Source organism: Microcebus murinus, chromosome 7 (assembly GCF_040939455.1).
Source record: "Microcebus murinus isolate Inina chromosome 7, M.murinus_Inina_mat1.0, whole genome shotgun sequence".
Classification (NCBI taxonomy): Eukaryota; Metazoa; Chordata; class Mammalia; order Primates; family Cheirogaleidae; genus Microcebus; species Microcebus murinus.
Genome location: NC_134110.1, coordinates 70,865,830 through 70,881,124, shown reverse-complemented (window position 1 = coordinate 70,881,124; position 15,295 = coordinate 70,865,830). Strand labels below are relative to the sequence as shown.

The following is a 15,295-nucleotide window of genomic DNA, read 5'->3' as shown; positions in this document are numbered from 1 at the left end:
TTAGAAAAGACTTTCTGTAATGAAAAAAAATGCAAGGTTGATTTAAAACTCAAAGGATGGATGAAATACCAAGTAGAGTTGAGAAGAGAGAAATAAACTAGAAAACAATCTGCATAAACTACCAAAAATATAATACAGACAAAAAGATGAAATAGATAGAGAAGAACTTAAGACACATGGAAAAGAAACCGAAATAATTTAACTTATATCAAACTGGACTTCCAGTAGATAACAGAGAAAACAGCAAATGGGTAATATTCACAAAAATAATGAGAAATTTTCAGAATTGTTGAAACACAATTCTCAGATTTAAAAAGGGCAATCTCTTTACATTGTATACAACTGATATTTTGTAATATCCTGCAGATAACTACATGGCCAACCTTTTAATTATTATTCTTTAGTTTCCTTTTAAATTATTATGGCTTAATCATTTTTCCCCCTTTTGCCTCCTTCACATTAGAATGAAAACTTACTTCATTTGTTTAGGTCCCAGTTTTTTTCAACTAACAAAAAATAAATCTAGAATTCTCTTTAAGGAAGTGTTAAGCAAAAGTAAAGATTAATCTTACTGCTCTGTAGCTCAGGAATTTTACTGAATGATCTTAAGTTACTTATCTGAAGTTTGGTTTTAAGAAGGATTTGTTCTACGGAAACCACAAGAGACCAAAGTGCAATTCAAACAAGTCTGTGGGCCTCATGTCTACTAACCTCCATTTCCTGCTTTAACCATTCTTCTAATTCTGTATTCTTTCGAGCATGATGAGCTATTAGATCTGATCCTCCAATGATGTGTGGAAGTTTTCCTGCTCCAGGAAATGTGATCTGTTAAATAATAAAAGTAGTGAGGTTAAAGATATTAACAAATTAAGATGACTAGTTTTTAAAAAGCAAAGATTGTAAATCATGCATAATCTAAGTACTGGAAATGCTTATACCCCACAAAGGTGAGAGAGAGGTTAACTCTGAGCAAGACCCATCTGTTTTTGCCCTTTTCTTTTCTAGCTATTACTATTCCAGATTTGGACATATCTTTGCAATTTATACACTAAAAAGAATTGAGAATTTTAAATTTAAAGATTTTATTAAAAAATGACCCTAACTTATCATTTAACAATTAAAGGAACTCATGTTGAACATATAGTATGATTTAGAGCATTATATTTTGTTCTAAAGATCTCAAATTTTAAGCCCTTTCTAGTATTGATGGAAATTTAAATCTTTTCAAATTTTCCCAGTTTATAGATCTCTAGCAGGATATGTTGGAGATGTGAACAGTTTAAACTTTTAATTAACATTTTAATTGTTTATAAAGAGATGCTTAAAAAAAGAAAATTCTATGCAAAAATACTTATCAAACACATTGCTAATATTCTATTTAGGAAGTAATAAATCCTTAATATTTATGGAACATGCTTTTAAAATATATATGAAGTGGTAAGGAAATTTTAAATTAGTTTTCATCATTAAGCAGCATTTTAAAAGTACAAAAAGAGCCATGTCATGGATTTGGAGATTGAACGAAAACTCAAGATAAATTCCTCCAATAGAGGCAATCTAGTCAAACATCTTTCTATACAAATTTTAGTTTGAATTTCTTCTATAGTTTCAAAACAAATTTCCTGGTTAAGGATATCAGTATTTTTAAGGGTTTTAAATCTTTCTAAACCACTTTCCAGAAGTTTACACTAATTTATACTTCCTTAGAGCTATTTTTATACCACTTCTGTGCCAATAGTGAATTGAACATTATAGCTTTTTCTTTGGTAACTTAACCAATAAAAAAAATCCTTCGAATTTTGATTTAACAATGAGATTTTGTAACATAATTTTAAACATGAAGTAAACATGCAATAAGAATGCCCATGTGCTATACATAAGTCACAGCTCTGGGATGGGAAAAAGTGGTGTTAAACAAAAAGGTATATCATGTTGCCATGCAAGTAGGAGATATTTCCATCTTCCTCCCTAAGCAGGAGAAATTCTCATCAAATGGAGTTCAGAACCCTTTAGATACTGTCATAGTAGGAAGAAAACTAATTTAATTGGGAAATGTTAATAGTAAATGCTCACACTGGAGAGAAACGCTATACCACCTTCCAGTCATAGCAGGAATTGTATAGATCATGTTATAGAGAGAAGCAGTTTTTCATAAAAATTACTTTTGATATAATTACTGCACTCTGATCAAATACACAAGCCAATGCTAGGAGTTAGAAGTCTGGAACAAGAAGCAAATATCTCTGAACAGACAACAAAAGAATACAGACTGGATCATAAATATTCTTTTAACCATACTGATAAAATAAATATCAGTTCCTTAATGAGGAGAAACTCAGGTCTCATGGTAATACTCAGTGTATGTATTTTTATTTTGTTTTCATTATTGTATATGCTGTTATTTTGACAAATTTTTATCTTCATAAAGTCCTGAGCTAAAGAACCCCTTCAAGTCCCTGTGGATCAATATCAGAATGACAAGAAGACCCTATAATTATAGATAAAGCCACCTGCTTAAGGTGGAGAAAACCAGATAAACAACAACCTGTAAAGAACTGTCTTGATGAAATCTGTTTCATTCTAGGGGTCCCATATATTCATGAACTGTCCATTCATATCCTTCCTAGATTAATTTTTTCAACTGTCTTAAGCAGAAGAAATAGCATCAGTTTTCAATGTAAACTGTTTTTTATTATTGTTTAGTATCAACAGTATTTCTAAAAGTATTTCAAACACTGCCCTCTTGTGATACAATTAAAAAATACCTACCTTTTTGAATTTCTTGAAATTCTTTAGTTGGCCATAATCATTATTTACAATAGATGGGTTTCTGGAGTTTTTCACCACCAGTGATCTAAATTCAGTTAATAACACTTTGCTTGGAAGCATCTCACTATTGTCCTGAAGATCGTCATTGCTCTTAAATGGGGTTAAAATGTATAAATAAAAAGTAAAAGGGAAAGTTACTTGTCACTTAGGGGTCTACAGAAAAAAGTTCAAATACCTGAAAAAACAGTAAAAATGGTTTATTTCTGGTACCTGAACTTTTATTTGGAATCAACTCTTACCTATTTCAAAACCAGAAAATTACTCACTCAAATGCTCTGTAACTTTGAAAACATTTATAACATACTCCATCTGTGATAGAAGGCCTATTCTTAGGAGCCTAGTCTAATAAATATCATCTCAATAAACAATTTACCTTCAGGTATATATATATATATTTTTTTTTTTTTTTTTTTGAGACAGAGTCTCACTTTGTTGCCCGGGCTAGAGTGAGTGCCGTGGCGTCAGCCTAGCTCACAGCAACCTCAAACTCCTGGGCTCGAGTGATCCTTCTGCCTCAGCCTCCCGGGTAGCTGGGACTACAGGCATGCGCCACCATGCCCGGCTAATTTTTTTATATATATATATATCAGTTGGCCAATTAATTTCTTTCTATTTATAGTAGAGACGGGGTCTCGCTCAGGCTGGTTTTGAACTCCTGACCTTGAGCAATCCGCCCGCCTCGGCCTCCCAAGAGCTAGGATTACAGGCGTGAGCCACAGCGCCCGGCCGGTATATATATTTTAACATGAAATCTTAGCACTGCTTCTTTTCACTGAAATTGTACACTGAGATTATTATATATTTTGTTCTACAAAGCCTCATCTACTATATTTAAGCGTCCTTGGATTCTCAATAGTTTGTATTTTTTATTATTTTTGATACCTCAAAAAAAAAATCAGTCATTAATTCTCAACACACCACCTAATTAACTGACAAGCCATGTTAAGTTCAAGATTAATAGTCATTAAATCAGCCTTAAGATTCTTCCTATTATCATTCAAATGTTGGATGAGATTTTTTTTTTTTTGGTTTATGTTATTTACTATTAACCATCTAGTCAGTTACAGATCAGCAGTGTTACAGCTGTTTAAGATGGACCATCTTAGTTCTTTTAACTGCTGAACTGTATAATTCATATGGAAACTGCTAAGGTAGTTTCAGGTCTAAGATAAAGGAAGGAATAAAAAAGTGGAAAATCAAAAGAAAAGGTTCATCTGATAGTGAGGGAATGTAATCAGGACATCTATTAAATAATAATAGCCTAAAACTTTTATTTATTTATTTTTAAAAACAGTCTCTGGATATGCTGCCCTGGCTCATCGCGAACTCCTGGGCTCAAGTGATCCTCCCGCCTTAGCCTCCCAAGTAGCTGGGATCACAGGCCTGAGGCCAACATGCCCAGCCCATTAATCTTTAAGAGTTTACAAATATGTCACATTCAATTCTCTATTTAATATAAACAACCATCCTGCTGGAAAAGCATCAACCTCATTTTATGAATATAAATAAAGTACTTGAGGTTCATAAATGTGAAAATGACTCGCTCAAGGTCATACATCTATGGAGTGGAGGGCAGGGAGTTATACTCTGGCTTTTCTCTACACTCTTTTTACTGTATCATGGTTATAATATGATCTATCCATTTATCTATTTATAAAACAAAATTATGTAAAGAGAAATCGTCCTAAGGATGTACAAAGACAAAAACTGATGAGATGATTGTCCTTCTAAGTCAAATCCTTACAAAAATTAAATAAGTAATTTCCTCACAGATACTTCTTCTTTCATTGACCATAGTGATTCTTTCTTGAGCTCACATTTCTTCTCACATTTCTCTCCAATTTCATTTTCTTGCTAAAGAAATAAAATAAAAAATATTGTTCATAGGAGTTATAAAATGGTACCTTTCTTTAAATTCCTGGCCTTTCAGCAAAAATCAAATATGATACTCGTATAAAAACATTCATGCTCTGACCTAGTCATTTTAATTTCAAGTATCTTTTCTAAATAAATTATGAGATGAATATAAAAATAAATGTAGAAAGAAATACTGCAGTGCAAGAATTAGAAATAATCCAAATTCATATAAATTACATACTTAGAGACTATATAGGAAAATAATCCTAGTATAAATTTTAAAATGACTACAAAATTGCATTAACAGTTAATTTGAAGTCTTCAAAATAACATTTTTTTTAACAATAGCAAAATTTAACTTATGGTTGTCTGTAGACGGTAGGATTATCAACAAATAGTCTATTTCCTTCACTTTTTCCACATTTCTATAAGATGTGTTACTTTTATAATAAAAAAATTTATAAAAAATTCTATCTAAATTGTGTTTAGAATGGAATCTTAAATCATCCTTAAGTGTTCAAAATATTTGTCTGCAATAAAAGTGGAGACTGCCTTGTTTATAGTCATAGTATCTTTCGCATTAACATACCCAGATCACGTCTTAGACAAAACTGTTACATAAATGGCTTTCTAATACTTTCATTAAAAACTATAATCTCCTTGGATACAATGCGGGGCATATCATTTTACATCAAATATTCAATGATATAGCAATAAAAATTCATAGAAATTTAAAAAAAGGAAGGTGTAAAGAAAGGGCAGAAAAACAAATGTACTTTGTGCTCATTTAGGAAATACAGAGAATTAATGTTTTTATTTATCAATAGTCAATAGTAAATATCTTATAAAGTCGAGTTTCTTAGAAAGTCCCTTAGAAAGTAGGGAGGAATTCAGCCTGGAAAGGCCTTTACCCTGTGCCCTCCCCACCATGTTCTTCTCTGGAAAGCAGACTTGATGGCCATAGGTACCATCTTATAGAGCAGAAAGACAGACACCAAGGAGATTAATACCATGGAAAGTAGCTTTGATTTTTCTTTTATAAGCAAAAAAACTCCAAAACTCTTATTCAAGCCACTGATTTTAGAATTTTTAAAACCAACAAAGGAATTCTTAACTAACATTAATGAGGGAACTTTGTGAAGAAAATCAGATGTATTCAATCAGGATATCTGGAGCTTTGGCCTGGGAAATCAGATTTTTAAAAAGCTCACCAGCTGACTCTGATGCAGCTGATCCACAGGAGGGCATTTAGGATTCACTCATAAGAAGTAAGAAATGATGAGGATTCCCTTCTCTGTATGAACATGCCAATATATAGGCCAAACAGACATATACACTGTTTTTCCAACAGGAGTTATAGATTTGCATAGTCCTTGATACAGACTAGGTTCTCAATGCTTAGCAAATTGACTACAACTTCTAATCACTTAATCCTTTCACTTATTCCTGTCCTTATGCCACAGATGATACAGAAGGGGATGATCACAGCCAGGAACAGTGGACCTAATCACAGATCCATGTGGGAGATCAGAATATAAATTTTCATTACATCAGGTCTGTGCTCTCATGTAATGAGCTAATCAGTCTACAGATAGGTCACCTTTCTGATATACAAAAGAGAAAATTTTAAGAGTTTTCACAGACCAAAGTGAGTAAGACAAATTATCAACATTTATGAAAATAGGATAGGACATTAAAGACCTAAATGAAAATATAAATTCCTAGTGGTTATACATATGTTTTACGCTAAAAGTTTATTCAGTAAATACTTTGTTTTACTAACTTCCTTTATCTTTCTGTGCCTCTTCTATGAAAGCATCTCATATATCATGGCCAAATGTCTTTTATCATAGTACAGACTAATCTTGATATCTACTAAAACAATCATGTGTAATAGTTTTATTCATTGTCATTTGTTTTATACTGTTGAAGAATCACTGGTTTTTTTTTTTTTTTTATTTATTTTTATTTTTATTTTTTTTTTTGAGACAGAGTCTCGCTTTCTTGCCTAGGCTAGAGTGAGTGCCGTGGCGTCAGCCTAGCTCACAGCAACCTCAAACTCCTGGGCTCAAGCTATCCTCCTGCCTCAGCCTCCCGAGTAGCTGGGACTACAGGCACAAGCCACCATGCCCGGCTGATTTTATATATATATTAGTTGGCCACTTAATTTCTTTCTATTTTTATGGTAGAGACGGGGTCTCGCTCAGGCTGGTTTTGAACTCCTGACCTTGAGCAATCCGCCCGCCTCGGCCTCCCAGAGTGCTAGGATTACAGGCGTGAGCCACAGCGCCCGGCCAGAATCACTGTATTTTTAACACTTACTTTATTGATCAACAAATGTCATGCTCAATGCTGTTGTTGAAGACATTAATGGATGCTTATAAATACAAAATCTAAAGTACTTTTTAACATTTTAAGTTTTTATTTGTAATACTTCTTATTAAAATGTTACTTACAGATATTTTGTTACTTTCTGGTATCACTTCATCATTAAAAATGTCACTTGTTTCTATATCCATCCTTGGCCTTTTTCTAATATTGACATCTTCTTCTTGTTTTTGAACTTGCACTTCAATTTGTAACTCTGGTTTTGTGTTTTTGAATAACTCTTCCAATACGTCATCTTCTATAGCCAAATCATCAATTTCTTTTCTTTTATTTGATCTTAGCTTTTCTGTAGAAAAAGCTGTATTGGCAGAATTTTTCACATTGGAATTTAAATCTATATCTGTAAATAAGTTATCTGATTTTTCGTCCATAGATTCATTCTGAGACAGATACTGCTCCTTATTTTTCCATACTGAGGGTGTAGTAGGTTGTGTTTGTTCTAAAAGAGAACAAGACATTTCTGTTCTTGCTGATTTGCATGAAGATGTTTCTTGATTTTCTGCATCCCTTTCCCTGAGATTTAAAAAAGAGAAGAAAACAAAACCAGACAATGAACACAACTAAGTAATCTTTTAGTTTGGCAATATTCACAACTCCCACCATTTAATTCACAGTGTACTCTGGATTATCTAACAATATCACTGGAATCAACAAATAGACATTTGAAAACAGTGTAGAATTCACATACATTCTGCTGTTTTCACAGAACTGATGGAGCCTGTGGTTAAAGCAATACGGAGATCTCCATCTCTGTGGAGAAGTAGCAATAGGTGATAAAGCAATTGTAGGAAAAGGTAGAAAAATGCAAAAATACAAAGGACCTGTTGCCCAGAGACAGCAGCTTACCTTACAAAGCAGGAAACTTGTGGGCAGGGAAAAATTACCTTGGGAATATAATCTGATGGGCTAATGAGACATGATTTCAAGATACTAAGTCAGAGTGGCTAAGTCTAAAACTTGGTATTGACGGTATACTGTAAACACTATGTGAATATATCACTAAAAGTTTTCTATAAAATATTTTATCATTCACTCAATAAGTACTGAACACTTTATGCAAATTGTACCGAGGCCTGAAGAGGATATAAACACTTGGATTTCTGGTCTCCAGGAATTTACTGGATTCATGCTGAATTGGAACATTCAAGGTGATATTTTATTCACACTAATTTAATGTCAGGGTACTGGAAAAACAAACTGACCAAGACGTTTCTGTAATAATTTAGATGGTTTGGTTAGAGATTCAACCACAGAGCTGGCAATACTTGGAAAGGGAAGGATTGAAAAGACACTGAAAACAAGAATCAACAGTATTGATTTGGGAAGGCAGAGGAGAAAAAGAGTCAAAGTTTATAACACAGTAAATTACTAAACACATTCAGTGAGAGGCCAGAAAAGGTTAGTATTTCTATTATTTGGAATAACAGCAAGAAATTCCTGTAGAAAAGCAGAAGTGAAGCTTAAAGGTAAAGTTGGTGCCAAATATATTATTAATCATTTGTAATAAAGTAACAAGACCTGAAAGCGGAGCATACAGAGCATAAAGATCAGCATAAAGATCAGGAGGAAAAGAAGTCCTCATGGGGGAAAGTCAGAGAGGCAACACAGCCAGGATAGGGCACTCTCACAGACACTGAGAGGAGACCACAAGGACAGCTGAATGTTACCAAAAGGCCACCAGAACTGGCAATTGTGTCAACAGTTAATTTCAAGGATGTTATTTCAAGATGAAATACTGCTAGTTAAGCAATAGTTCATACGGAAATGGGAAAAAGAACAATCATCTTTTTTGAAAGTTTAATTAATAGTGACTGTAAAATACAAAAGGGAGTAGTAGCTCAAGGAAGAAACCAAGTTAAGGGAATGTTTTCAAAAATAAAGGTGATGACAGGTGGGGTGGCTCATTTCTATAATCCTAGCACTTTGGGAGGCTGAGTCTGGTGGATTGCTTGAGGTCAGGAGTATGAGACCAGCCTGAGCAAGATAATGAGATCACATCGCCACAAAAAAGAAAAATTAACTGGGCATGGAGGCTATAGTGAGCTAATGATGCCACTGCCCTCATCCCAGGCAACAGAACAAGATCCTGTCTTCCACAAAAAAAACCGAACAAAAACAAAAACAACAACAAAAAAAACCATGAGACTGAGTTTTAGAAATAAAAAATCTAGGATGATGAACATATTAAAGTTATTAGAAACTGAGAAAAATAACTGATGGAGTATGGTCTAAGAGGGATTAAAAGAGGTGATCAAGAGAAATGGGCAGAAAGGTGATTTTGGAACTCAGATATGAATAAGTTCTTCTTCAAGAGAAGTCTAGCAAATAAAACAACAGATAAGCTAAGGTATAGAAGAAGAAAGAGGGAGAATCTGTCTTACGGTCTTAGTGAAAAAGGAGATTAGGACATTTCTGAGAAGAAATGAGGTCAAAGGGCCATAGCTTTCCATAGAAGCAGAACAGACTAAATATCAATCTACAAGAGTATAAAGAAATTAGTATTTTTTCAGAGACACAAGAGAGATGATTAAATAAAAACATACCTTTTTTTGGTAGCTGGCTGAAAGTAGTTTTTGATGGAGTTGGTCTGCTGCTGCTGGGAAGCTCGAACTCTACTTTTATTGATACTCGAGAATTTAGTTGGTGAAAGCTGATAGTTTGGGATGTTCACCTTAATCTGAGTATTTGATGTTATGATATTATTATTAGAGCTTGTTTTGGGAGGAAACTTTATAGTGGATGTTTCCTGTGAAAGCATTCTGAGGTTTTGTTGTATCCTGGAGCTTTTGATTTCTTTTGGCTTTTCACTCAAATCCATACTGTAGCAAAAGAAAAGAATGCAAGGTAAACAAGTTTACAGTAACTTTTAACCAGAGATAAGGATCTTTAAATTGTTTTAATGAAATATAACTTTAGAAGATAATTATCTTTAGATAATAAGTCAGTGAATGTATTTTACCATCCCAAGAAAGTAGCTTCTTTGTCATCTAAGCCTGTGGTTCCCAACCCTTGGGCTGTGGAACAGTACTGGTCCAAGGCCTGTTAGGAACTGGGCCGCACAGCAGGAGGTGAGCAGCAGGGAGAGAAGTTTCATCCGTATTTATAGCTGCTCCCCATTGCTTGCATCACCACATAAGCTCCTCCTCCTGTCAGATCAGTGGCGCATTAGACTGTCATAGGAGCGTGAACCCTATTCTAAACTGCACATGCGAGGGATCTAGGTTGCATGCTCCTTATGAGACTCTAATGCTTGATGATCTGAGGTGGAGCTGGGTAGTGATGCAGATGCTGGGGACCAGCTGCAAATACAGATTATCATTAGCAGAAAGGTCTGACTGCACAATAAATGTAATGTTTGAATCATCCTGAAACCATCCTCTCCATCTTGGACCATGGAAAAATTGTCTTCCATGAAAATGGTCCCTGGTGCCAAAAAGGTTGGGGATCATTGATCTAAGCATCCTGACGAAGAATGATATATTACTCTAATTCATCCGCTATAGCACATATTGTCAGGCTACAACTGCCAAACACATGGAGAATATCAATCAACCTAGTGTCCTATTATAAATTAAACTAGGTGATAATCCCAGGTAATTTTTGTTTAAAATTTTAAAATTATTCCATGTAAAAATGCTAAAATAAAAAAAATGGAAAATCAGAATAATCTCCTATCATTCTAGTACCACATATAATGGGGTATTTAGATCACTTTGGATGAATTGATATGGTTATATTGCAGCCAGATGGCAGTCTCTAGAATAGAACTCTAGACTACCAGAAAAATATTTTAAATACACATACACAGAGTTTTACAAAGTATGGTTATATTAGACACTGCCTTTGCTATTTTAGTTGTCATTCAAGCATCTTCCAAAACATTAACAGTCTCACTTAAAAAAGTTAAATCTGGCCTCAATATAAAACACAGGTGCAGCAAAAATAAAAATAAATATAGTTTAATATAGTGATATTTTAAATACTTTATTATGGAATATTTAAAATAAAAATATGTAAGTGAAAAATACCACAGAATACAAGAGTTATCCTTTTCCATTCAAAAAACGAAACAGAAAGCCCCAAACCCCTCTTCTAATAGAGAACCTCTGAAAAACTATCTTTATGGACAAATATTAACTATTTAGATAGCAGGATAGATACATATAAAGTATCTCCAAAATTATACATAATATTCAAATATAGTCAACATCATACAGTACAAATATATTTATTTTAAACTTATATCCCCATTGCCAGTCACAAATGAAGTTGTATAATTCTTTTTAGTATTCCACGTACATTTGCAAGGAATGAAAACTATCTTAAGATAGGAGTTGGCCAACTATAGCCTGTAAGCCAAATATGGCCTGCCATTTGTTTTTGTAAATAAAGTTTTATTGGAACACAACCACATTCATTCAATTATAGTCATGTTCTGCACGATGACATTTCAGTCAACACAGACCACATATAAGTTGGGTTGATCCATATATAATAATGAAATATTCCTATTGCTTAGTGATATTATAGTGCAACCCATTATGTGTTTGTGGTGATACTGGTGTAAAATCTATGCTGCCAGTCATATGAAAGAATAGCACATGCAATTATGTATAGTATGTAATACTTGATAATAAATGGCTATGTTATTGGTTTATGCATTTACCATATTGTATTTTTTATCATCAGAGCATATTCCTTTTACTTATTAAAAAAAAGTTAACAGGTCCTTCAGAGATATTCCAAAAGAAGGCATTGTTATTATCATAGAAGATGACAATGGCATGTGTTATTGCCCCTGAAGATCTTCCTCTGGGACAATATGTAGAGGTGGAAAACAGTAATATTGATGATTCTGACCCTGTATAAGCCTAGGCTAATGTGTGTAATTTGTGTTTTACTTTTTAACAAAAGAGTTTAAAAATTAAAAAAAGGATAGGAAAAAAGTGTATAGAATAAAGTTATAAAGAGAGAAAATATTTTTGCACAGCTATACAATGTGATTTTGTTTTAAGCTAAGTATTATTACAAAATAGTCAAAAAGCTGAAAAAATTAAGTTTATAAAGTAAAAAAATCACAGTAAACCAAGATTAATTTATTATCAAAGAAAAATTGTATTTTTATAAATTTAGTGTAGCGTAAGTGTACAGTGTTTATAAAATCTACAGTTGTGTACAGTAATGTCCTAGGGCTTCATATTCACTCAATACTCACTCACTGAACTCACCTAGAGCAACTTCTAGCCTTGCATGCTCCATTCAAGGTAAGTGCCCTATACAGGTATACCATTTTTTATCTTTTATACCAGGTATCCTCAAACTACGGCCCACGGGCCACATGTGGGTGTTTTTGCCCATTTGCTTTTTTACTTCAAAATAAGATATGTGCAGTGTGTATAGGAATTTGTTCATAGTTTTTTTTTAAACTACAGTCTGGCCCTCCAACGGTCTGAGGGACAGTGAACTAGCCCCATGTTTAAAAAGTTTGAGGACCCCTGTTTTATACCATAATTTTACTATACCTTTTCTATGTTTAGACATGTTTAGATACACAAATACTTACTACTATCTTATAATTGCATAAGTATTCAGTACAGCAATATGCTGTACAGGTTAGTGGCTTAGGAACAATAGGCCATTCCATATAGCCTAAGTATGTACTAAGCTATACTAGGTTTGTGTAAGTATACTCTGTGATGGTCACAAAACAAACAACAAAAGCACCTAAGGAAGCATTTCTCAGAAAGCATCCCTGTTGTTAAGTGACACTGACTGCTTATGTTGTCTATAGCTCCTTTTATGACATAATGGCAGAGCTCAGTAGCTGGGACAGACACACCAACAGCTCACAAAGCCAGTATTTATTCTCAGATCGTTTATAGAAAATTTGCTGACCCTGTCCTAAAACATCATTTTCCCTGCCATCCCACTCTCCCATGCTCTATCTCCCAAGAGACAACTGGATAAAGGCATTGACTTTACTTCTTGAATATACTATCAATTTATTGGTAGAATAATAACAATAGTTTGTTAACAAAGAAGCTTTACCACGTGTCTGCTTGCTCTGATTCTGTGTCAGCTACGTATGTTGTAGTATTCACTGGGATACTTCGAGTTAGTTTTTCATTGACTGACAAGCCTTGTGAAAGGCTTGGTCCTGGAGTAGTTGTCTTTAATCCTGTAAATCACACAAATAAAGAGAAAGAATCACAACTGCTAGACACAAGATGGACCTTTGGTCATTTCAGACTGTTAGACTATGCCATGCTGAAGGGATTAACTGGGTAATATAGCACACAGTTGTCTCCAGTCAGTGGAGCCAACAAACACATAGCAAAACAGTCTACAAGCAGCCTGTTGACATCTGTGACGGCCTTATCTAATCCAAATCATTTTAAAGCTACATCAAATCCTTTATCATGAAGTATTATCAACTTAAATAAAATTAACTCAAATTCTGATTCAAATTATGTTTTAAGTCAGTAGACCAAAAACTTACATTTATTCTCCACAGAATGTGTATCTACCCAACCATCTACAGAAAATCAAAATCAATGTGAGTTCCATTTTTACAAGGAATACATTATTTGAAATGAAGACATGTAAAGCCATTTTAGACATAAATTTTTTGGCTACTCCAGAAAACCATGATTACCTCATCATTTTATTTACTAGAATAGCAACTTAGTTTAAGCACACTCTCTGGAATACTTTTTGGAACCTCTTCCACTGAATTAAATGCTCCTCATTTCTGGTCCCATACCACCACGCACATCACTCTATTAATAATTCACTTATAGCCAGCTGTGTGACATAAGTTATTTAACTTCTTCATGTTTTAGTTTCCTCATCCATAAAATAAAATTAGAATATCCTGCTAATAAAGCTGTTTTGAGAGCAAAATGAATTTATATACAATAGCAATTAGACAAATGTTTAGAACACAGCAAGCACTACGCCAGCATTAGCTGTTAGCATTATCATCAATTTATTTGTTTACTTGTTACTTTCCCTTATTAGATGGGAACTTCCTTGAGAACAGGGACTACATCATGCTGATTTCTTTATTTCCAGTGCCTAGATCAACATTTGGTATACAGTAAATATATATACATTTATGGATTAAATTGTTAACTGAAAAATGGTAAAAGTTGATGTTTACTAAATATCTAAGGTAACTTATCACTCTGTTAGGTCCTCATAATGTAGGATATGTTTAATAAATGTTTATTTGTGATTCTAAATTCAGATATTTAAATGACTTCTCCAACTTTCCCTATATAAACTCCTTAGAAGCTCATTGGCATTTCCTTGAAGATATATACCTCAAGCTGGGTGTGGTGGCTCATGCTTATAATCCTAGCACTCTGGGAGGACCAGGTGGAAGGATTGCTTGAGGTCAGGAGGTCAAGAGACTAGCCTGAGCAACATAGTGAGATCCTGTCTCTACAAAAAAATAGAAGAACTAGCCAGGCGTGGTGGTGCTATGTCTGTAGTCCTAGCTACTCGGGAGGCTGAGGCAGGAGGATGTCTTGAGCTCAGGAGTTTGAGGTCTCAGTGGGCTAGGATGATGCCCCTGCACTCTATAGCCTGGGCAACAGACCAAGACCCTGTCTCAATAAATAAAAAATTTTAAAAAAAGACACATATATATTTGGAATTTCACTTACACACATACATACACACACACACATATATCTGGAATTCACTTTAGCTTACACAGTTTAAAAAGAATAAAAATGACAAATGTTTATTACTAAAAGAAGCACTTATAAATCTAATCTAATGACCCAGAACAACTGATGTTTGTCAATAATTTACATTTACAATGCCCTTCCTGCTAAAAATACCATGAGGGCAGAAATCTGGTCTGATTCTTCTTTATTCCAAGTGTGTAGCATAATTACATGTATATAATAAACGTTCAATAAATATTTGTTGAATAAATGAATAAATATGAAAAGAAAGGAGACATGCATTCATTCTGTTCCCCCAAAACTGGCTGTGTTATAAAAATTATTTGTAAGTCAGAGGTCCATGACATGGAACCCACATAAACTTACCTACAAATATGTGCAAAAAGTAATACTACTAATTATAGTGTACATTTTTATTCACTCTCATAAGCTTGTTTCTATATGAAATAATACACTTTAAAAAAATTATCAGTCTGGTAGTCAGAAAAACACATTTTAGGACTGGCTTGGCCATGAAGTAGTTA

The 15,295-nt window shown here is 33.8% G+C and overlaps 1 protein-coding gene across 2 annotated transcripts in view; it reads right to left on the bottom strand.

Moving 5' to 3' along the window:
* The window catches only part of NBN (nibrin), a 39,909-nt gene that overhangs the window by 5,522 nt on the left and 19,092 nt on the right, over nucleotides 1–15,295 (bottom strand). For both annotated transcript variants that reach the window (XM_012763197.3, XM_076005171.1), the window contains exons 9-14: nucleotides 13,123–13,252; nucleotides 9,618–9,893; nucleotides 7,143–7,587; nucleotides 4,600–4,683; nucleotides 2,770–2,919; nucleotides 712–825 (exon numbers count right to left, since the gene is read on the bottom strand). In XM_012763197.3, coding sequence (XP_012618651.2) covers nucleotides 712–825; nucleotides 2,770–2,919; nucleotides 4,600–4,683; nucleotides 7,143–7,587; nucleotides 9,618–9,893; nucleotides 13,123–13,252 — 1,199 coding nt within the window. The remainder of the gene's footprint in view (nucleotides 1–711; nucleotides 826–2,769; nucleotides 2,920–4,599; nucleotides 4,684–7,142; nucleotides 7,588–9,617; nucleotides 9,894–13,122; nucleotides 13,253–15,295) is intronic.